The 24,876-nt window shown below is 43.8% G+C and overlaps 2 protein-coding genes across 5 annotated transcripts in view; one reads left to right on the plus strand and one right to left on the minus strand.

Annotated features, from left to right (window-relative positions):
• The window catches only part of TMEM187 (transmembrane protein 187), a 38,433-nt gene extending 23,149 nt beyond the window's left edge, over nucleotides 1–15,284 (minus strand). The window contains exons 1-2 of one of the 4 annotated variants that reach the window (XM_068248245.1): nucleotides 15,191–15,264; nucleotides 1,618–1,823 (exon numbers count right to left, since the gene is read on the minus strand). The gene's annotated coding sequence lies outside the window, so the exon portion shown is untranslated. Of the gene's footprint in view, nucleotides 1–1,617; nucleotides 1,824–14,813; nucleotides 14,934–15,190 lie in introns of those variants that run through there. The other 3 variants (XM_068248248.1, XM_068248247.1, XM_068248246.1) reach the window with 3 other exon arrangements.
• A 5,418-nt stretch (nucleotides 15,285–20,702) lies between these two features.
• Nucleotides 20,703–24,876, plus strand: part of HCFC1 (host cell factor C1) — a 65,127-nt gene continuing 60,953 nt past the window's right edge. The window contains exon 1 of the mRNA XM_068248250.1: nucleotides 20,703–21,847. Within this exon, the coding sequence (XP_068104351.1) occupies nucleotides 21,661–21,847 (187 nt within the window). The 5' untranslated portion in view covers nucleotides 20,703–21,660. The remainder of the gene's footprint in view (nucleotides 21,848–24,876) is intronic.

Below are 24,876 nucleotides of genomic sequence, written 5' to 3' on the forward strand. Positions count from 1 at the left end.
GGGGTTACCGCTAAGAGGGTTAAAGAGACACTGAAGCGACAAAACAAATATGATATAGTGAATTGGTTGTGTACTATGAATAATTACTAGAAGATTAGCAGCAAAGAAAATATTCTCATACTTTTATTTTCAGGTATATAGTGTTTTTTCTAACATTGCATCATTCTATAATATGTGCAGATTACACAACACTCAGCATTCAAAATGAGTCTTTCAGAGCAGTCTGTGAAGTAATGACCTCTCCTCTAGCAGAGGAAAAGTAAATAGTCCAGGAACAGTTGAGATAATAAAAGTCAGATAACAGCCCTCTTCACGACTAAAGGTGCCCATACACTCGTCAGATTGGCAGCAGATAGATAAGAAATGCATCTGATGATCTATCTGATGCGTTTTTAGAACATTTTTTACCAAGATAGAATTCCAATAAATTTCAGTTTGAAATCTATTGAAATTCGATCTGATGGCATTTTTTTGCCATCAGATTTCCATTAAGGCCAATGCAAACTGATAAGCAATCTCATCAGATCGACCTAAATTTTCCACCCTGCCAGTTCGATGGAAATCCATCGAAATCGATCGATTGGCCAACCGATTTGCAAACGATCAATAGATCGATTGATCGGGATCGATCGGCCAGAAAATCGGCTGAGTGTATGGGCCCCTTAACTTAGTCAGAGAGCTTAATGGCTTGTTTGCATAGAGATAACAACTGGAGTTTCTCAACTCTTCCTGTACTGGAAACAATTACACTGATGTATCTGATCTTAATGTTTTATTTCTTAGCTGTGCTACACATACAAATCATAATATCATCATTTTTTTTCGCTTCAGTGACTCTTTAAGTTACCTCCTCTGTAGTAAAGTTACCTCCTCTGTAATTTTCACAGCAATTAACAGCCTGTCTAACGTTAGAATTCTGGAGTTATTTTAAAGAGGAACTGTAACGACAAAACGGCCCCTGGGGGGTACTCACCTCGGGTGGGGGAAGCCTCAGGATCCTAATGAGGCTTCCCACGCCGTCCTGCGTCCCTCGGGGGTCTCGCTGTAGCCCTCCGTACAGCCGTGACGCAATATTCACCTTCCTGGCTCCTGCGCAGGCGCTCTGATGCCTCTCGGCGCCGAAGTAGGCGGAAATACCCGATCACCGTCGGGTCTGCTCTACTGCGCAGGCGCAAGTTTCTGGCGCCTGCGCAGTAGAGCGGACCCGACGGAGATCGGGTATTTCTGTGCAGAAAGTCGCCACAGCGCCCCCGCTGGAGCCAGCAAAGGTAAATATTGAACTGACAGTCGGCACAGTCGCCGGCTGTTCGGAGGGCTGCGGCGAGACCCCCGTGGGACAAAGGACGGCGTGGGAAGCCTCATTAGGATCCGGAGGCTTCCCCCACCCGAGGTGAGTACCCCCCAGGGAATCTTTTTAATGTTACAGAGTCTCTTTAAGGATTGAAGAGTTAACTTAAAGACAGAAGTGTTAACTTTAGGTTTGCCTGAGGAAAAATGTTTCCTGAATACTACCTGCCTCATCACTATGTGTATAGTACCTCAGCGCAAAAAGGGGTGTGGAACTTGCCCCGGGCTATGCAAGCCCACTCGAGATGTAAGCAGATGACAGTACAGTACCTTAATAGAGGTTACATCTAGCTGCCCAAATACTTGCTGTAATCCCGATCTCTGTATTTCAAGTAATCCCGATATCACAGCGGCGGGGGATAAGAGCTAGCTCGCTCTACCACTTCCTGTTTCCGGTCCGTCAAGCCCTACTGCCAGTAGGGTGCGTGCTGCACTGCAATGTAGTTCCGTGCGCCAATAAAATCACACCGGACAGCCTAAAAAAGAGATAGGCAACATATAGTGCAGAGAGTAGCGAAATGAGTGGCCACCGCTTAGGAATCACTTACTAGAAGCAGAGCTTGTTTATTGCACGTAATAAAACACGTAGACTCCTCTCCCGACTCGAGTTTCGGCTGTATGCCTTCCTCAGGGGGTGGAGCTACGTGGACAAAGTAGGTGTATATATGACACAGCAAAGTAACTCCCCGTAATCCAGTTAACCCTCGGCGGGGAGAAAACCGAGTGCTGAACAACATCAAATACAAATTTATGCATATTATACATTTCTCACAGAGCAATTTCTAAGCAGCAGTGCAATTTATCCAATAAAGATCACAATGCACTTTCTTGTAAAGGCACAACATAATGGAACATTGTCACTAGTAAAAATTGATAAGCTGCAGCAAATGCAATTCTATGCAATTTATACATTTCTCACCAAACAATTTCTCTACAACAGTGCAGTTTCCAATAAAGATCACAATACGCTTTCTTATAGGAGCACAACATGATAAAACGTTGTCACTAGTAAAAATTGATAAAAATAATAAAAATCTGCAAAATTGATAAGCATCAGCAAATAAACAAAAACATATAAAAATTATAAAAATATACAACGTAGACACTTCTTGAGATAGGAGGCAAATATATTCTGCTAGTGACCACTAGCCCCTCAATGTTAGCAGTCTGGGGAGAAGATTTTGCAAAGTAGTTCACTCGTCCTTGATAAAGCCGTTAAAGGACAATAATTGGCTCCAATCAAATGTAGTAAAATAAAAATACTTGGAAGGGAAAAACCCTAAAACTTTATCATTAATACATTAAATTTAAAAGCAACTTAGTTTTTAATAAGCACCAGCAAAAAGATAAGCACCAGCAAATAAAATGAAAACAATTTTTCATTCAATTCTCCAGAAATGAAGTGCAAATTTAATCAATTGATGGCCATTATTCCTTTGATATCAACATTGCAAAGAGATATCATCGGATATGGTTTATTCATCCCTAATAAAGCAGTTTAAATCGATGTTGGCATTTAGGCCCTGTGGTGACAATGTCTGTAATTGAAATATCCATCTGGTTTCTAATTGGGACAGTGTCTTTATAACTGAACCCCCTCGCCAGTGGGGTTTTATAGTGTCAATACCAATGCATCTCACACCAGTGGGGTCGCTCAGATGGAATTTACGGAAATGATCAGGTACGCTATGCGCTTTTTTGTCAGGTTTGGTGATATTATATATATGTTCTGAGCAACGTTTCTTCATTTTCCTTCCCGTTCGTCCCACATACTGCAGGCCACAAGGGCACTGCAGTAGGTAGACAACATTCAGTGTGTTACACGTGATAAATTGTTCGATATTGAAGGTTCTACCATTTGATGTGGATATAAAAGAAGTGACCCTTCTTTTGTCACCAAACTCACAAATTCTACAAACATTAGGCTTCTTACAAGGGTAGAAGCCCTTCAGTGATGGAAACATTGGTGGTCTCTCAGTCTTAATGCAGTTTTTCACTAATTTTGTGCCCAAATTCCGTGGTCTTCTATAGACTATTCTCGGTTTTTCCGGTAACATTGGTCCAATCACAGAATTTTCCCCACCTTTCTATGATCCCTTGAATACGTGGTAATGAATGCGCAATCCATTTCCCCGTTTTGTTTTTGTTCTCTGGCCTTCTTCTGCATCCTCACTTCCCTTCCTTCCTTGAATACTTTCATTCTTTCACCGTGGATGAGGTCCCTATCGTACCCCTTTTCCAAAAAACGTTCTTCCAAAATACCCGATTGCGTCCAGTAGTCAACGTCCTTTGAACAATTTCTCCGCACTCTGCAGAATTGGCCTCTTGGCACATTACGTAACCACGGCTCATGGTGACAACTATTCGAATCTATATAAGAGTTCCTGTCACTTTCTTTGAAGAAACATTTAGTTAGTAATTCGCCATTTTCAATAAAGATATTCAAATCTAGAAAGTTGACAGATGTCTTACTGTACTCCACGGTGAATTGCAGGTTCCACTCATTTTCATTTATGAAGGATATGAATGACAGAAGTGATTTTTCGTCTCCTTTCCACACAAACAAGCAATCATCAATAAAACGTCTCCAAAAACATAAAGGTATCTGAAAAAAACTGGTGAGGAAAGATTCTTCCCATGCAGCCATGTAGAGGTTGGCGATGCTGGGTGCCTGCTTAGCTCCCATGGCCACACCCCTCTGTTGCACATAATAACTTTGATCGAACCAAAAGTAATTGCAACTGGTGGAAAAATTAAAAAGTTCACATAAATATTCTAATTGTGTATTGGGTAGATCTTTTATTGCAAGGAGGGAGGATTTGATAACTTCACTAGCTCTTGGGATAGGGATTGATGTGTATAGGGATTTAACGTCCGCTGTACAGATGTAACAATCGTCCCAGGTCCAACCTTCAGCACTGGTGAGTGTCTGTAGGCTGAGTAATACATCCAGAGTGTCCTTTAGAAAGGATGGAGTCTGTTGGACTAATGGTTGTAGGAAGTGTTCAATGTATTCCCCCACCCGGGAGGTGATGGAATGAATGCCTGAAACTATCGGTCTCCCGGGTGGGGCCACTGGGTCTTTGTGTACCTTTGGAAGAACATAAATCACTGGTTTTCTAGGATGCACAATGTTCAGGTAATCATATTCAGATTTGTTTAAAATCCCACTTTCAAGGCCTTTGTTTAACAGGCCTTCCAGTCTATCTTTAAATTCTTTTGTAGGGTCATAATTGAGCTTCAAATATGTATCTGTGTCCTCTAACTGGCTATAGATCTCTTTTAAATATAAGTCAGCTTCCCAGGCAACAATTCCGCCTCCTTTATCTGCAGGTTTTAACACCCACGAGCTCTCCTTTTCCATTTGTTTTAATACTTTGCGTTCTGCTATACTGAAATTAGACTGGGCTTGATGGGTGGGCTTCGTTTTGACTTCTTGTAGTTGCTCACACATCGATTTTTTGAAGACTTCAATATATCTATTGTTAGGCAAATTTGGGTTGAAAGTGGAAGGTTTTTTCAAGTTTGTGTGATGGTAAATGTCACTTTGTAAACTTTCGTTTTTTAGAGAGGCTGTATTCTGTATAAAGTTTTTCTTAATGTTCAATTTCCTAACGAATTTATGAATATCGATATAGGTGTTAAATTTGTCCAGACCTGTATCGGGGATGAACTTGAGACCTTTGTCTAAAATGCCTTTTGCTGGTGCAGACAGTTCAGTGGTGCCTATTTCATAAATCCCCTGATTTGGCCTGATTACTTCGCTCTCTTTTGGCCTGGCGTGTAATCTTCTTCCTCCTCGCTTTCCTCTTCTTCTCTGTGTCTTTTTTTGTCTATCCATACCTGTTCCCCATATTGGTCGGTCTCCCTCTCGATTGGTCGCGGGTCCCGGGTTGGGGGCGTTTCTATTTTCTCGTCCTGTCGATAATGGGGTTTTGGTTTGTAAAGGCGGGGATTGGGGTTTTGGAAGCCCATGTGGGGTTTCCTCCGAGGTGGTCTTTGTGGTCTCCATTCCCGAAAACCCGAGGGTGATTGGTGGTTTAATGTCTCATATCGATTGTAAAGGGGCACTGGTTTTGCCTCATATCGATTATAGACGGGTGCTGGTTTTGGGTATCTGGGATATCTGGGGTCCCTTCCTTTTGGTGTTTCTTGATAAATGGGATTGGGGGGTCGGTGCGGTTTGGGGAGTTGGGCCGGTGGTGCTGGTTTGACCGGTACCTTTGGCTGGGTTTTCTTTTTTTGCCATTTGTACATGTTATTGTTCTTACAGTCAAATTTATCTCTCTGATACTTTTTTTGTTTCCTATTTTTAACAATGATCTCATTCTGAATTACAGCATGTTTGCAATTTTTTGATAAAGCCACATACTCGTCCATTTCTTTAAATGGTACCAGTTGGTCTTTAATGGTATCTATATTGCTGCTAATACCCTTCAGTTTTGCCGAGCGTCTCGAGATGATAATCTCCATGGCTCCTATGGCGCAATTTTCTAGGAAGGTGAGCCACTCCGTGTCTTCACCCTCCTTTCTGATGTCTTCATGGAGTTGGAGATTCCATCTAAGGGTGGGGGGAATAATCCTCTCACTCTTATATTGTTCCAACATTCCAACATCCCATTTAAGGGAGTTTTCTTTTACTAACAATTTTTCTAATTGTGCAAATGTGCTCTCTAAATCATTACTCGCTAATGTGGGTGAATCTACAACCTCCACAATATCAATCACATGATTGCTCCGGAACTCAAATATATCCATCAACATGCTGCAAACTCTGGAGCCAGCCAGGGGATAAAAAAGGAAAAAGTTTGCGCTTGTGTGGATGAATGTGTTGCTGCTAGAGGTGGGGTCGGCTCAGACCCAATGATGAAGGAGAAAATGTGTATAGTACCTCAGCGCAAAAAGGGGTGTGGAACTTGCCCCGGGCTATGCAAGCCCACTCGAGATGTAAGCAGATGACAGTACAGTACCTTAATAGAGGTTACATCTAGCTGCCCAAATACTTGCTGTAATCCCGATCTCTGTATTTCAAGTAATCCCGATATCACAGCGGCGGGGGATAAGAGCTAGCTCGCTCTACCAAATTTAATTTGCAAATTTAATCAATTGATGGCCATTATTCCTTTGATATCAACATTGCAAAGAGATATCATCGGATATGGTTTATTCATCCCTAATAAAGCAGTTTAAATCGATGTTGGCATTTAGGCCCTGTGGTGACAATGTCTGTAATTGAAATATCCATCTGGTTTCTAATTGGGACAGTGTCTTTATAACTGAACCCCCTCGCCAGTGGGGTTTTATAGTGTCTACGTGTTTTATTACGTGCAATAAACAAGCTCTGCTTCTAGTAAGTGATTCCTAAGCGGTGGCCACTCATTTCGCTACTCTCTGCACTATATGTTGCCTATCTCTTTTTTAGGCTGTCCGGTGTGATTTTATTGGCGCACGGAACTACATTGCAGTGCAGCACGCACCCTACTGGCAGTAGGGCTTGACGGACCGGAAACAGGAAGTGGTAGAGCGAGCTAGCTCTTATCCCCCGCCGCTGTGATATCGGGATTACTTGAAATACAGAGATCGGGATTACAGCAAGTATTTGGGCAGCTAGATGTAACCTCTATTAAGGTACTGTACTGTCATCTGCTTACATCTCGAGTGGGCTTGCATAGCCCGGGGCAAGTTCCACACCCCTTTTTGCGCTGAGGTACTATACACATTTTCTCCTTCATCATTGGGTCTGAGCCGACCCCACCTCTAGCAGCAACACATTCATCCACACAAGCGCAAACTTTTTCCTTTTTTGCCTCATCACTATGGTGATAATTCTAGAAGTGTTATTAAAGAGAATCTATACTCTAAAATTCTTACAATAAAAAGGATACCATTCTATTCATTATGTTCTCCTGGGCCCCTCTGTGCTGTTTCTGCCACTCCCTGTTGCAATCCTGGCTTGTAATTGCCAGTTATAAGCATTGTTTACAAACAAAAGACATGGCTGCTAACCGGCTTGTGATAGGCTCAGAGAAGCTCAGTCTGTGGCTCATACAGAGCCTGCAGGGGGCGTGGAGAGGGTGTGTATAGCTTCTCCCTATCACAAGCAGAGCAGCACATTCTTGCCTGAGCAGACAAAGCTGACAAAGGAAAGAAGATTAGATAAGAGATAATACAGCCACTGTGCAACTAGGAAAGGCTGCAGTAAGACAGACCACATTAGAACAGGTATAGGAACTTATAGGATAGAAGAAATAAGGCTGAAAATGTTACAGATTCTCTTTAAAGACAGGAGATAAGCTTAGTGAATTGAGGCTATTGTCATTTTAAAACACTTAGGTATTGATAGTGTTTCTTTAAGTTTTCAAAAAGAAAAAGACAACAGTACAATATTTAATCGTGAACAGAATGTATACAGTCAATGCAGGTAACATGTTGATGGATCCATACCAGAAAGGGGTATTAACAAGGGGGTATGGTATTGCATATGTAAGTACATTCTATCAATACAACATATGTGTAACTCAGATTTATCGATAAAGATGGTCTATAAACATAACACAATATGTAATGAGTAGATAACTGGGTTTTGAATAGGCTGGGGGGTAGCAGGGATAGCTTGTAAATAGAAGCAGTAGGACATGTCTACCATATTAAGTGACCATACTCGGTTGGGTGGCTTTCTACTTGGATAGCATATGTGGCCTTGCATTATATATTTATTTACACAAAAGTGACATTTCCCTTCAAATCTTTAAGAATTCTAAAGCATATGTATAGCAAAACAAGCACTACTTGTGTATGCCACACATCGTAATGCAGCAAAGCTTTGGATGCAGTAATATGCAGATGGAAGCATTCTTATTATTGTCTATAATAACTCCTAGCTACAAATTACTTTTAAGTAGCAGTCTGCAGCTGATAATAGAAAATAAGAGGCAGCACCTGCTGCCAGTGACTGTCACCAACACAAAACACTGAAAAATGTCTTGTGACTCAGCTGATAATTATTATCAAAGCTGAAAAAAAGTGATTCAGCCAAACTTATGTTGCAATGGAATCTCACTGATTTGTTTGGAATAAATACCACAACCGGCGAAATATCTCATAGGCTAGATGGGAAACACATATCAGCAAAATACAGACAGTGCTTCCAATGAACCCACTTCCCTGAGGCTGGTTTTACACCTGGCCAGAGTGTTACGGAGCGTACTCCACCACGTTGCATCGCAAAGGCAAAAACAACATTTATATGACCCTGCAGCAGAGTGCGCTGACAGGGTCATATGCAGCCCGCGGAAGTCCGACGGTAACATCATGCTATTGACTACAGCGCATCGGCGGAGATTCAGAAACTTTCAGCACGTTGTGACGCGGTTAGTGTGCGAGGCCCCATACACTTTACATGCTGTTGTGTTACCCTGAGTGCAGACAGGGTAAAGCAATGCAAAAAAGTGCCCTAGTGTAAAAGGGGCATAAAAGAAATCTGAGACTTTGAACTGAGCAGCATTTATACTTACTTGGGGCTTCCTCCTACAGTGCTACTGCAAATAAAACCATTATACTCTAGATTGTAAGCTCACAAGGACGGTGTCCTCCCCCTTATGTTTCCTGTTTCTGTTATCAAATGAACATGTACCAGGAAAGTTAAATCCCGTTATGGTAAATTCGAATGTCCTAGCCAAGTAAGGGCTCTTTCCCACTAAGGCGTTGCGTTAGATGCAACGTTAAGGTCGCATAACGTGCCCCTAACGCAACGCATGTGAGCTTTAAAGTTGGACGTTATATAGAGCCGCGTTATGTGTCTCTTGATGCGTCCGTGATGCGTACTTTTTGATGCATACTGTCGGACGAAACCGACGCATGAGGCAAATTAAAAAACAAAAACAGTACTGAGCATGTGCAAACATCTGAACGCAGCCACATACGAGTATAACGCACAGCACGCTGCACTTTCATTTACTGTGCAGCGTTATACTCAAACGCAACGTGGGCACTGTGAACAGCCCATTGATTTTTCAGTGCTGTGAGTTGGGCTGCGTTACAGGCGCTCTAACGTTAGCCTGTAACGTCTCACTGTGGAAGCAGCCTAAATCAGAAGTTTATTTACTATATCAGAATTGGTCATACATTGTATATTCTTTTACTAAAGCCAGAGGTTTTCTATATCAGAGTTTACTACAGTATAAGGAGATTCTACTGTATTGTCAATGTTTCAAACTAAACATTACTTGTATATATATTTGTTCTTGTGTCACCGGATATCCTGATTGTACTGTGTGTTATATGTATCTATGCTCCTCTATACTGTCTGTTTTGTATTATGCACAGCGCTATGGAAAATGTAGGTGGTATATGAATAAAAAAAATATGAATTATGAAACAAAGGTATATATTTTCTGCATTGTGTACATTTTATACCTGTTCTGTACCTCAAAAATATTTTAATCTTTAAAATGGGGAAGAAACAGTCAATAGGGAGAATAAATGGCTATTAGATTATGTGCAGTGGCATTGTCTTCAAAGTGGGTGAGGTTATAGGTGGCAAAACTATATTTTCATTGTGATAACCCTGATGTTTTGTCCTCATTACATCTCCTCTATTATGGTGCCTCTATTACTTGTCCCAATTTGTGTGGCCATTTTTACTGTCAGATATTTTAGTGCCTCATTATATAGTGGCCCCCCATTTATAATATGCCCTGTGGTGCCTTCATGTATAATGCCTGCCTCCAGATATTGTAGATATGGTGCTACCCTTCATGGTGGCCGCCTTATATTGTCCCCAATTTAAAGTGCACCCGAGGCATAAATAACTTCAAAAAATACAGATCCAAAGGCTAACCTCACCTTAGATATGTGATTTTTATTACGACTAGGGTTCTCTTCAGGGCCCGAGCCCACTAACGCAGTTGTGTCCGCTTTTCAGCATCTGTAACAATGATGTGTTGCTGAAAAGCGGACACAACTGCACACAACTGCGTTAGTGGGCTCAGGCCCTTAGGGCGGGTTTCCACTAGCACCAGCAGTCAATCCGACAAGAGAATGGGCTCTATTCACTAAGGGCAGTTGGATAAAATCATTTTGGTCGGCAAAATACCTAATTCGATATTTTAGACTTTTTTTTTTTCCAAATTCACTAAAGATTTTCTGCATGAGGCAGAAGTTCAGTATTTTATCGAACAAACATGCCTCAATTCACTAAGCCCTGCTCGGGAAGTGTCACTTGCCTGCCATGTAGCAGGTCAGCGGTGAGGCAGGGGGCTGTGTGTACGAGTCGGTGGATTTCTGTACAGTGGATTTCTGTACAGTGTATCATGACTCCGTGAAAGACCCACTGGAATCTGTTGCATCAAAACAGTGAGAAGCAGGCTGTGTGGCTCTTATTAGCTGCCTGGCTCTCCCTAAAGGCTTTCAGTCAAATCTACCGCACAGAGACAGCATGGAGAGAACGAGTTATCAGCTGCTGTGAGATGGAGAAAAACATTGAACACTATAGCCTGGTAAACCGAATGTGGAAATCTTTGTGAATTCCAATTTCTTGACATTTCTTGAGACAATTACTGCGCAAGTCGGTAATTTACCTCACTAGTAGGTAACATTTGTTTTCAGTGCAGTAGGTTTAGTGAATTGTAATTTTGGAAGGTGATCGGTAAAATCAGCTTTACCGCCAAAATAGTGCATGAAGAGGAGCACAGACTGGATCGTCATGAGGGTCCCAGGCAGCAAGCGACAGAAATGGGAAGGAGGACAAAGGAAGCCGCCTACAAAGTGCAGATGCTGCACTCTTCTTCAGTAAGTATTCTGACCAGGGATGCTCGGATAGTACTTTTTAAAATCCGGATATCCAGATATTCGGATCTGGTTCGGATATCCGAATCCGACCTGTTAGATATCCACGTGAACGCGGATATCCAAACGCATTATCCGCGGATATGCGACCTATTCGGATATCCGGATAAAGAAACCGGAAGTGCCTTTTAAAATGCTTTAAAAACGTTTCTAACCTTAAAAAACACTTTCTATCCTCTTTCCCCCTCCCCCTCTCTCTCCCTCTCCCTCCAATTTTGTCTTCCAGGGATTTGTAGGCTGTCAAAAGCAAGCTCACATACATTGGCCAGGAATCAAACCCAGGTCAACTGCTTAGAAGGCAGCTCTCTCGCCGCTATACCACCATTGGCCGGGAATTGAACCCAGGTCAACTAACATTACAGGCTGAAGCCAGCCATTTCACTCATCTCTTCAACTACAAGAAAGACAAGACAAATACCATTTATATTGCGCTTTTCTTCTGGCGGACTCAAAGCGCCAGAGCAGCAGCCACTAGGGTGCGCTCTACAAGCAGTAGCAGTGTTAAGGAGACTTGCCCAAGGTCTCCTACTGAATAGGTGCTGGCTTACTAACCAGGCAGAGCAGAGATTTGAACCCAGGTCTCCTGTGTCAGAGGCAGAGCCCTTAACCATTAAACCACCCAGCCAAGAAAGGTCCAGGAGTAATCTTAGCTACCGTAATATCTATGTTACGGCAGGGCCCTTATTACACTTTCTCTTACAGGGCTATGGAAACCGTTTTGCCCATGCGATAAAGCGAGGTGCAAAAATGAAATCATGCCTAGCAGAGGATGATTTCAATCCATCAACCTCTGGGTTATGGGCCCAGCACACTTCTGCTGCACCACTCTGCAGTCTGCTTACATTTGTATACAATCAAGTTTAAGAAGGGTACATTAGTTCCCTTCACAAAACACAAGGCTGGGCTTGAACCACCAACCTTTCGGTTAACAGCCAAATGCACTAACCAATTGTGCCACAAGGACTGTGTGTATGTAACAAAAAAGAGTTCATAAACGCTCCGAACCCCCAGGCTTCATACCAGTCGGTTCAGGATCAGGTAAGCCAAGCCACAGATTGAACAAAAAAGGAGGATCCGCAGGCCAGACCAGGTTGAAGTAAAAAAAGGCTATAGTTTTTTTGAAAAATCCACAGACATGGCAATAAAATCACAGGATCAACTCACGCGTATCGGGCCTACCATCTGCCCTTAATCGTAGTGTGTATGTAGTTGCTGCTAAATGGCTATCTGGGGTTTTCTTCGGACAACTGTTGAACACAAAAGGCAAGGCCATCCCTGGGTGGGCTTGAACCACCAACCTGTCAGTTAACAGCAAAATGCACTAACCAATTGTGCCACAAGGACTGTGTGTATGTAGTTGCTGCTAAATGGCTATCTGGGGTTCTCTTTGGACAACTGTTGAACACAAAAGGCAAGGCCATCCCTAGCTTTTCATCCTTCCCACCCTTGCCCTGGAATCTTCCAGACTTCAAATTGCTGTCCTTTACTGTGTGTGTTACACCAGCATCATCCAGGGGGGCACATGATCTTTCTGATTCTGAAGTCTTGAATTGAATCTTGTAAGCAGTTTCACCATGTGTCCCACTGCTTTCATCTAGCTAATTAGGCAAATAAGCAAGCTCATCTTTCTCTTGGGTATATCACAATGGAACATGTTAGGCTGGCTTCAGCATGTAGTGCTGTCGGTAGTATAGTGGTGAGCTTAGCTGCCTTCCAAGCAGTGGACCTGGGTTTAATTCCTGGCCAATGTATGTGAGCTTACTTTTGACAGCCTACAAATCCCTGGAAGGCAAGATCAGAGAGAGGGAGGAGGGTGCGCGCGCTTTGGGACTTTTTACCACCAAACTTGTTATCCGGATTCGGATATATGAGAGAAATCCGCAGATACAGTGTTCTCCCCAGACTCTTTTAGCCGGGTGCTCCACCCGGCTAGATTTGGTGACCACCCGGCTGTCATCGGCTCACCTCCTCCTATGCTGTAAGCATAGTTGCCCCGCATATTCATCTCTCCCCACCCGGCTACTTTTTCATGCCACCCGGCTACTACTTCATGCCACCCGGCTGGAAAAAAATTCTGGGGAGAACACTGGGATATCCGGGTTGGCTGTCAAACTATCCGCAGACAGTTATCCGGATCGTGTAAAAGCGGTCGGATATCCGGGTTACACCCGGATATCCGAAATCCGGATGAGCATCCCTGATTCTGACCCGAGGTCCCCCTCAGATTCACTTTAACCACTTAAAGACCAGCCAATGCCGATAGGCGGCGGCTGGTCGCAGTGGTATTTCCATAAAAACTGTTTCCTGTCAGTTCACGGAGGGAGTCTCCGTGAACAGCCTGCGAGCCTCCGATCGCGGCTCACAGGCGAAATGTAAACACCCGGGGAAGAAATCCCTGGTGTTTACGTCGCTGCTGTCACAGCAACGGCGTAAAGGAAATCGGGAATCCCCGGCCTTTAATTGGCCGGGGATCGCCGCCGTCTGATAGGCTAAAGCCTATCAGAGGCAGTACAGGACGGATCGCCGTCCTGTGCTGCCCATAGTGAGAAGAGGGAGGGGGGAATAGCACTGCAGAGGCCCCCCCCCGGGCACAACAAGCCGGCAGCGATCAAACCACCCCAGCAGGACATCCCCTAGTGGGGAAAAAGGGGGGGGGAGGAGTCTGATCGCCCTGCCTGCCACACGATCTGTGCTGGGGGCTGAAGAGCCCACACAGCACAGATAATAGAAAATTCCCTGCGGTCCTTAAGTGGTTAACCTGTGACAAATGTAATCACTTTTTCAGACAGTTGTTGGAAGGTATAATTAAGAATAAGAATGTGAATATTGCTTCCTTTTTTAATGTACAGTATGCATTGCACCACAGGCATAACATGCAACAGCACCATGGAATATGTTGGCAGTTTAAGCAATATGACACTTTAATCCAGTTTTGCCAGGAACCGCAAAGCAACACAACCCCACAGTGTGAATGCAGCTTTAGACATTAGCTTATCTGAACCTAATTCCTAGCAGAACATACATCATCTCTGCTTATCTATACTGTGCAGAATCCTCATGCCACCACAGTATTGTTCAATGATCATAGCATTTACTCTAAATTGATTGAACAATAACATTTACTTCAGAACCACATTACATTTCAGGCAGCTCATTCCTGGCCAACATGTGCTAAGTGATGGGATTCATTTCGTATAACTATTCAATTTACACGTAGGATTGAATCAGAACAGGCTTTTTAGAAGAAGAATTTCGCCTTTTCTTTCCACAGACAAATTGCAGCCATGCCTCCCATCAGCCACTGGCTCTCGCGCATCTTGCTTAGCTTATCTGTTTGGCAGCTCATCTGGAAACACCCGCCTCCTACAGCAAGGGGAAAAAAGTTATGCAAATAAGCCGCCATGTTTCCCGCCTCGCGCTGGGGAAATGGGGCGGAGGTGGACACACCAAAATGGCGACACCCTCTACCTCGTGCCAGTGGGCCTTAGCTACGGTTGCTAGGTACGGAGTCTAAAATGGCGGCCGCGCCTAGCGAGCAGACGCCATGACAGTTACTGGGAGAACGACGACAACTCCGAAAAACTCGATATGCCGTCGCTAAACATTCCCGATAAACTCACTCAATGAGAAAATCAAGCCGTCCTGTGCGCTCTTTTGTCTCTTCAGACTAGTATTTGGCCTTTCAGGACAGCTCTTCCTTTGTAGTCCTAGTAACATCCGGGCATTCAGGAAGAAGCCGCCGCCATTTCTGTCTGCCTCTTCCTCCCTTTCTGTAAGGGAGGAGTGGTCAACAAAATGGCGCTTGACAGCCGTTATCACGACATAATAGCCATCCACATCCCCCTGTCTTTGTCACCTATGGCGCAGATTGCTCTGCTACGGCAAACAGACGCCTCAGCATGGCTGAACGGGGTCTGAAGGCTGTGAATGGGCAGTGAGCCCGCCAGCCGTACGCCTCCTGCATACATGGCTATGGAGGCAGTGCTTTTCCACCTACATCTTGTGTTTGTGTTCCAGACGTGGAGGGTGCGGCTACGTCCCAACATGGCGGCTCCCACACAGACAGGAAAGCTTCTTCGGCGTCTCCCTGCCAACGTCTCGTCACCAACACCCAATCCGTGTGGCGGAACAGGAGCAATAGAGGAATGAAATAACCATTGTCACACTCCACAAATAATAGTTACAGTATGTTTGTAAATATATATATATCCTCAGGTGGCAAATAAAATAATTTACGTAACAGCAAAAGCAATAACTGTATGCAATAAACTATTATTTATATCATATTATACATTTATTTTCAGCAGCGCTTTACAACATATGGGGAATTCATGATTAGTTCTGGCTACACATTTAAAATGGCTGCTAATACAATTCTAATGAACATTCTCTCATCTATTCCATAAAATTGAATGAACAAACTGCAATAAAGCACACAGGGCTTTTTTTTTTCTTTTTTGCATACCCTTTTAGGTCTTGTTCACATCTAAAATCAAAATCGCAAGTGTATCGCGATTTTGTACACTTTTTATAGTGCCTCCCCGCGCTCCACTGCGCGCTGCGTTTTTATTAAAAGTGCTTTTCCAGAGTGTTTTTTTTTTCATTCACTCCCTGACACAGGTCAGGAAGTGAACTCTTTGACTCTGAAAAAAATAAATACAACGTATTTATTCTTAAAAACGTAAACGCAATCGATGCACAAAGCGATTTTGTGGGCATTTTGAGTTTTTCCTATACCTTAGATTAGAGCAAAAACGCCCCAAAAATGGTACAGGCACCGCTTTTTCTGGACCGGAAAGAGGACGCAACGCACAGATATGAACCTTCTCAGTGCACAAGCGTTTTGTGGACGATTTTGAAAACCGACGGCGCTTGAAAAAGGGCAAAACCGCCCTTAGTGTGAACGAGCACTAAAAATGGGATTGTAACAGAGGAAAGCATTGTATGATGCTAAACGTGTAATGTGATGCATGCAGTGAAGTTCATGAAAAGTATACTTTACTGCAACTGTACATGCGCCCCTTTTCCAGTTACACACAGTAAGCCTTGTGTTATGCCAATGGATTCCGTCGCACAGCACTGGCTGCAATCCGCTTCAAAAATCGCATCACAGCCGGTTTTACGATCGCTAGAGCACCGCAATTTACATATAAATTGTGATGCTCAATTCCCACTACTGCGTGTCGTTTTCTCCCCCACACCCAAATGTAGGCCTCTTGCACACTGCAAGCGATTCCGATTCAGATTCTGCTTTTTAATCAGTTTTTACATCCGATTCAGATTCCGATTTGCAGTTTGCTCCCTGCACACTGCAAATCGGAATCGGATGTAAAAACTGATTAAAAAGCGGAATCTGAATTGGAATCGCTTGCAGTGTGCAAGAGGCTGTAGGGCTGTGCGTTTCTCACGATTGGTTCCCGACGGGTAAACGGTGCAATTGTGGCTAGTGGAAGTTGCTGCTTGCGGCTGTGCAGGCAGCAGGGGAAAAGGACCCTAAACGTACAATATAACTGCATCATGTTAGCAATGGGATGATATTGTCCAAAACACCTCTGCATTGTTGATAAGTTGATAAGTCCTACATATACAGTTTCATTATATTACATGCAATTATTGTATTTATTCATTTGTTGTATAATCACAATCTTAACACGCGGTCAGTGGCCTCAATTCACGGAGCATTATCAAACATTTATCAAACACTTTATCTAACGTTTGATAATTTACCTCATGGGTAAAATCTCATTTTAAATTCACTAAGGTGTTCTATATTTATCGAATGTTTTACCGATAAAACGTTCAACAAATATATAACACCTTAGTGAATTCAAAATGAGATTTTACCCATGAGGTAAATTATCAAACGTTTGATAAAGTGTTTGATAAATGTTTGATAATGCCCTGTGAGTTGAGGACAGTGGCCTCAATTCACAGAGCTTTATCAAACACTTTATCAAACGTTTGATAATTTACCTCATGGGTAAAATCTAATTTTGAATTCACTAAGGTGTTATAGATTTATCGAATGTTTTATCGATGAAATGATCAATAAATCTATAACACCTTAGTGAATTCAAAATCAGATTTTACCCATGAGGTAAATTATCAAACGTTTGATAAAGTGTTTGATAAAGCTCTGTGAATTGAGGCCACTGTCACTATCCCACAGTGGTTACGCAAAGCATGCCTTGTGTTATTCCAATGGATTTCCAGCACTGTGCCGCTAACGTGCTGATGTGAACGCACCAATACAATATAATTGCATCGCCAAACAATGCAATTATATTGTGTGTTACAACACGAAGTCCCAGTGCGCAAGTAGCCCTGTGCAATTGTCAGCATACAGACAACCAATTATTGCTTGCGACTGCTTCAGCCAACAAGTCAACTAATAGCCAGTGCTAATTTTTCTAGCCAATAGCTTTCTGCTTCTTTTCCCCCAACCCTCTTCATTGACCAATATATGCAGCACAGAAGAGTTTAGTCTGCATAGTCTGCATTTTGGTACTTTCGTTAGAATCCGTGATTTTTATTAAATGTAACTTCTAAACTATTAAAAGCTTCACAGCATATGGTGGCCCTTAGAGCTCAGATGTTGTGAACAAGATTCCCCTATTACATATTGCCACTTAACCTGAACTAAAAAAGATAAGTTAAAATAAACATACACACGTCACACTTGCGTTTTGGCAAGTAAACGGACCGGATCCTGACCTGATCCTGATCAGAACCGTACGGTTTCCGATCCGGATCCGGTACGTTTGTATCAGGCATGCATCAGGCTGCCATCCGGATCCGTGGGCAAAAAATAGCGAAATTAAAAAAAAAAAAAATGCTGGGGTCAGCAGAAGGTGCACCTGTAGAATCAGGTTCCTCCGCTGTAGGCCTCACCTCCACCTCCGACATTCTGCCAAACAGCTCCAGCACGTCTGTCACTGCTGCTCCACTTCAGACATGCTTGGCCCATGTGTCCCCATCCGAAATGGCCGCTTGGATACGCATAGGAAGTGGGGTAGAACGTCAGGTTTTTGTAGGCAGTGTGTTCTGTGCCTTCCGTTCCCCATTGGTTTCTGTGTTCCTGATGGTGCTGTCAGGCTCAGGTCCGTCTCCGGTCCGGGTGCGTGGGCCGGAAAGCCGGACCCAAAAAATAGCGCATGTTGGAAAAGAGTCCGGATCCGATCCGGCTCCGTACTGTACGGAACGGACACGTGTGAACGTCCGCATAGCCTTTACATTGCTATGCGGAACGTACGTTCCGTTTGTACAGTATGCGGTCCGGATCAGATCCGGAAAATCCGGATAGCGAACGCTAATGTGAACCAGGCCTTACTCTCTTTCTCTTCTGCTTCTGATTGTCAATAGACCAATGGAATTCTTAAATGACCCCCCTCTTCTGGGTCAGCAACTTGTTAACCAGTAATATCGCCTGAGCTGTAGGGAAACATGGACATTACCTTGCACATCAGTTGTCCTTTCAGTTATAAATAACATTAACTGATATAGTGAAAAAGGGCTCTAAAGAATGCCATACACTGGTCGATTGCCACCAGATTGACCAACAGATAGATCTCTCTCTGATCAGAGAAGGATCTAATGGCTACCCATGCACTGCACACAGATTGTGAGTCTATTTCAGCATGAAATCGATTCACATAGACATATGCCTTTATACATAGACGTATGACTATTGTAGGGATTAGATTGTGAGCTCCTCTGAGGGACAATTAGTGACAAGACAATATATTCTGTACAGCGCTGTGGAAGATATAGGCGCTATATAAATACTAAATAATAATAATGGTGTGTACCAGGCGTAAGGCTTCCAGCTTCCTGAGAGATAAGTCTGACACAATGGGCTCTATTCTCAAAGAGCCAAAAGTACCGCAAAATTTTACCGGTAAATTCCCGCCAGCGGTAAACTCCGCATTTTTTTAGCATTCACTAACATTTTCCGCATGTTTGCCGCATGCGGGAAAAAAGATGCGGAAACAGCCATTATTCATGCGGGAATCATGCGGTAAAAAGGTCGCATGAAAAAGTGTTTAAAAAAAAAAAGTTAAAGTCCACCAAGCACAGCCCTTAAGCCTCCACACTTCATTACAGTCAATGGGATGCGGAATATATCACCTACTACTTGTAGGTGATAAAAATTCGGTAATTAACGAAGAAATGATGCGCCTGAACATCTTTGAGAATTGATCTTTTATTGCGGAAAATACCGACTTTTGCGGAAATTTTACCGCATGAATCCCGCACTTTTATCACACTTTTTCCGCATGCGGAAAAAACATGCGGAACATTTTGAGAATCCCAACTTGCCGGTATTTTGGGTGCAAACTTCCCGCATGTACTTAACCGCATGCAGGAAGTCTTTGAGAATAGAGCCCAATCTTGTCAGAACTGGAAGGACCACCAACTCAGACTCCAGGTACCCAAAAATTGCTGTGACTCCTTGGTTACAAATCCACAGCCCTATCAGGGCTATGGAATCGGTACAAAAATCATCTAACTCCAACATTGGTTTATAAAACCACCAGCTACTCGCCTCCACAGCCCTGTGGCAGTAAGTAATTAGTATTCATTTGCAGATACATCATGTGTTTATTTTAAATAACTTTACTTGGTTCAGGTTCATCAACACCAGGGTATGAGTCTCTTTTGAGGGACTGATAGTGATGTTCTCAGTAAAGTGTGCAGCATTGTAGCAAGTTGGTAACTGTTTCACTTTCCAGTGTTTAAATTCCACCTTTGAACCAGAGCAAATCTACATGCCAATAATGTTCCCATATTTGTGTGGGTTTCCCTGAGCACTCGAGGTTCCTTCAGTATCCCTGAAAACTGGCCTAGTTTGATTGTGAATATTCCTGAGATTGTGAGTTTTCCTGAGGGACAGTTATTGAGTGACATGACTGTTCCCTGTAAAGTACTTAGAACATGTCAGGGCTACAGTTGCATTGCCAGTTGGCCTCATGGAAGTCAAAAGAGATATCTACTCAACATTGACACAGACCAAAACAAATACACATACCCAATTTGATCTTTTTTTTTTTTTTTTTTTTTTTTACTAAGGTCCATAGCCCAGATGGTGATATTTACCTAAATCTTTGTCAAACTAGTATGTTCACAGGAAACAAAAGGAAAGACAAAACGGAAAATGTGAGGTATCTTCCCATATGTAATATAATATATGTTTAATTTCCTCAAAATAGCAAATCAAAATCTAAACACTTTGTTTATAAAAAAAATAATTGAACGTTGATAGGGAAATTATTTCTGTGAACCAGCAAACACCTATAGCATATAAGAGGCATTAGCTGTGTTTCCAAGGACCTGGCAGGGATGGGAACAATTATCTCCAGTTATTTGATGTATCACTGTAACAATTCTATTCTTTATCATGATCATTGGCTATAATTTCCTGTAGTTACAGTGCAACAGGAAGTGCTGAGTGACATCACGAGCTATGGTTAGTTACAGAAAAGTTAATGTTTAGTCACTAGATAGATGATAGTTTCTCTTCTAGTTTTCCTGTGCTGGATTTTAGGCATTTGGCTGATCTCCCCCACTAGTTCTGTCAGCAAGGTGATTTTGCACACAGGCCGCAGCTCCCCCTCCTCCCATCGCGCGGTCTCCGCCTCCATCTTATTGTCTCCGGAGGAGGAGGAAGACGGGAGGCGGTCGCTGACAAGATGGCGGCTCCCAGGGAGGCGTGAAAAGAGGCTCCGGTGCTTTATCCCGTCTCTGCACAGCGATACTTCCGGCTGGCTGCGGGCTTTCAGCTGCTTGTACCCGTGCAGTGCTGCAGCCTTGCCCGGTTTGCTCGTTTTCCCCTCCCGTCGGTGGAGTTTGTGGAGATAAGCGGTGTCGGCGGGGGCGGAGCCTCCACTTTACCTCCTCCTCCAGCGGGCCGCCGTGTGCTCGGTGCTGGGGTCGCTCCGCACCTCCACCGCCGGTCACTCGCTCTGACTCTCTGAGGAATAGGAGGCGGGATTTTTTTTTTTTATCTGGTCGGTGTGTCGTCGCCCCGCTCGCCGCCATCTTTGGTTCTCCTGGCAGCTCTTCTTTATTGGTTTGTTTGGACGGCACAAGATGGCGGCTCCCATGGACACCCTCAGCTTCGCCGCTCCAGGGCGGCTTTGACGGGAGAGGCGAGCCCGGGGGGACGCAGCGGCGGGCGGCCCGTGGAGACAAGGCGGAGAGACCCCGTGTTCTCCACACGGCTGGTGACGGGGGAGCGGCGGACGCGGGAAGCGACTTGTTTTCTCTCCGGCCGCCGTCATAAAATGGCGGCTCCCATGGACGCCTCAGCACCACAGTGACAGCCGGCTAGGCCCCAGCCCGCTCTTTCCTGCCTGTAACCCGGTTACCCCGAGAACTGCCTCCAGCACCCCCGTCCCCATCACATCCGCCCCGAGAGGACTGTTCACATTTGCCGCGTCTGTGCCGGGAAGACTCCCCGCCCCCAGCATGGCTTCCTCCCCGGCAGTGACCGGTGCGGCCGCCCTGCAGCCCCGATGGAAGCGGGTGGTCGGCTGGTCGGGCCCCGTCCCCAGGCCTCGCCATGGACACCGGGCTGTGGCTATCAAGGAGCTCATTGTGGTCTTCGGCGGAGGGAACGAGGGCATCGTGGACGAGCTGCACGTATACAACACCGGTGAGTGTCTGTCACCTGGCGGCGGACCACAAGTCCCAGCAAGCTTTGTGTCATGTGAGCAGAAGACGGGCCGCTAGATGTGGTAGCTGGGCTTTTCTGCTGCTGCTGGATGAACTACAGCTCCCAGCGTGCTTTGCACTCACTAGGCCATGTGCAGCCTTTCTGGAGGTGCCCTGAGGCCCAGCGGGTTCTGCCTGCTGCAGATGTTTCTTCCTGCCTACTAAGCCATATGCATGTATTCTGCAGGAGCAATAGACGTCTTATTGTGCTTATACACATCCAATTTTGATTGGCCAATGTTAGCACTTTTAGTAGTTATAGAATTAGATCTATAAAATATCTACACAGTATTCATAATCTGTTGGACTTCGTACTACATGGTTGTGGTACAGTTGGTCAGTGGTTGGGCAATTTAAATTGTATGTCAATGCACCCTTATTAGGTTCTGTGTGCATCCTATTAGCGGAGTTGTGTATTTCCATAGAGAACTACAAGTCCCAGCATGCACCAATGTTAGAACTGCTGTGGGTCGTGATGCTTGGGCTGTTGTGGGACTACAAATCCCATGGTGCATTGGTAGCTTAGATACTGGAGCAGATGGCGAGAGAATCTGAATACTTTTTATACTGTAACCAATCAGAGTTCTTGTTTCATTTACCAGCTGAAACCCTATTGGTTGTGTTTTGCAAGCACCCCACTGCTACTGCAGATAAATCTGCTCGTGTGGGTCATCCACTTTGCACCGATAGCCAGCTGCTTTGGGCTGATGGCTGTAGGGGGTGGCTTGTAGTTGGCATCTTATATGCTGAGAAGACATAAACAGTAGCCATGTGTTTTGTATAACAGCTGTGTGCCTACATAAACTTTCAGCATGTCGGCCCTTCATCCTATATCGGCTGGTCGGTGGAGAGGAGATGGGCATTGTAGAATCGGCACGGCCCCTTCTTCAGCCATAGTGCGCCCCCCAGCAGCCAGCGCTGCACTTCTCCTCTCCCTTCTGTGCTTTCAAAATCCACAAAGAAAAATGGCGGGTTCACCCAGCAGGAGGATCAGAGACAGACAGGAGGGGGCGGGGCTATGCTGCTCCACCTAGTGGCCATTCTCTGCATGTCAGTTGCTGTGCACTTGTCTCTGGCGAGAGAGAGAGAGGTAGTTGCTATTGGACAGATCAGACCTGTACCATTTTTCCCAAATGTTGTATGATGCATTTTATTTAACACGTTCAGGGTCAGCATTGTTGATCGGTAATTTCCTTTTGCTTGTGAACTTGCTTCCTTTTAATGTTTGTGTGTAGGTTGACATTTGCCCAGTCTTTTTATATCTGTGGGAAAGGGTTTTATTTATTGTCAAAGGGAACACTACTCAGTTTGTTTTGATTTTCCACAGATATATTTCTCTGCATGAAACCGAACTAGTAGGGGGTAAACCTAAAACCTTGCTTATGGCAAATGGGATATGACAAGCCTCAATGTAATTAATTTCCTGCATCCCATTAGCACTTTGCAAACTAACAGTTCAGTTCTTGCCAATTCTGACTTGCGGAGTTAAATATTCTAGATAGATAGAGAGAGATATATATTTGTATTTTATATAATATTTATATATTTTATTATTATTTTTATTATTCCCCCCCCCCCCCCCCCCCCGTCTGTTTCAAATTGCTCACTGCTATTTACTTCAGCTGTGAGATGCAGGGTTGTAGTTACTACATATCTAATAATGTTATACCTGATAGTGGTGCTTAGGTAATACTTTATCTAGGGGCTATTAACTGACACATTCAAGCTTTTTACTTTGCATTTTTTTCACTGCTTCTTATGGTAGTATTAACAAACATTCCTATCTATCTGATTACCATTTGTATCTTGTTTGGAGTGTACTTATATCTCTGTCAGTTGGCATTGCAGGGTTAATGTGATTAATTAAACTTTTCCTCTTTATTTATCTCTGCTGGTAGCCTGTTCCTGAAATCCTCATATTTGCATGGATGGACTTGAAAAGATAAAGCAGTTGTAGTTTGCACAGTGTAGATAATGGTCTAGTTTCAAAGCATAGCTGAGCTGTCAGTAGTGTCTTGCCCCTTGGGCATTGTGGAATTTGCATAGCATCTCCACCTTGTTGCATATAGTTCAAGCACTGGCTATTGGTTTCTTGAAAAGCCAATCCGCTTGAAGCTGCTTAATTCATAGCTTTCACAGCTGAGAATGCAGGCGCCAATTTCTAGTTTCAAATGGCTGTACCTTTCTCTCATCAGCAATCTGAATTCTTGCACAGCTCCTATGCATTGTATTTCCTAGTACAGGGGTCTGCAACCTTTAAGAATTAAAGAGCCACTTGGGCCCATTTCCGAAAAGAGAAAAAAAACTGGGAGCCGCAAAACCATTATAAAACAGATATGACCCCAATATGCACAAATCGTTACCAGATATGACCCCAATATGCAGATATGACCCCAATATGCACAAATCGTTAGCAGATATGACCCCAATATGCACAAATCGTTAGCAGATATGACCCCAATATGCACAAATCGTTAGCAGATATGACCCCAATATGCACAAATCGTTAGCAGATATGTCCCCAATATGCACAAATCGTTAGCAGATATGTCCCCAATATGCACAAATCGTTAGCAGATATGTCCCCAATATGCACAAATCGTTAGCAGATATGTCCCCAATATGCACAAATCGTTAGCAGATATGTCCCCAATATGCACAAATCGTTAGCAGATATGTCCCCAATATGCACAAATCGTTAGCAGATATGACCCCAATATGCACAAATCGTTAGCAGATATGACCCCAATATGCATAAATCGTTAGCAGATAGGACCCCAATATGCAGCTATGACCCCAATATGCACAAATCGTTAGCAGATATGACCCCAATATGCACAAATCGTTAGCAGATATGACCCCAATATGCACAAATCCTTAAGCAGATCTGAAAAGAAAAACCCATTTACTCACCTAGTCAGAAGAACTCCTGTCACGATCTCCTCCTGTCCCGACCTCCGGTCCCGACCT

The sequence above is a fragment of the Hyperolius riggenbachi genome, chromosome 8 (assembly GCF_040937935.1).
Source record: "Hyperolius riggenbachi isolate aHypRig1 chromosome 8, aHypRig1.pri, whole genome shotgun sequence".
In the NCBI taxonomy this organism is placed as follows: domain Eukaryota; kingdom Metazoa; phylum Chordata; class Amphibia; order Anura; family Hyperoliidae; genus Hyperolius; species Hyperolius riggenbachi.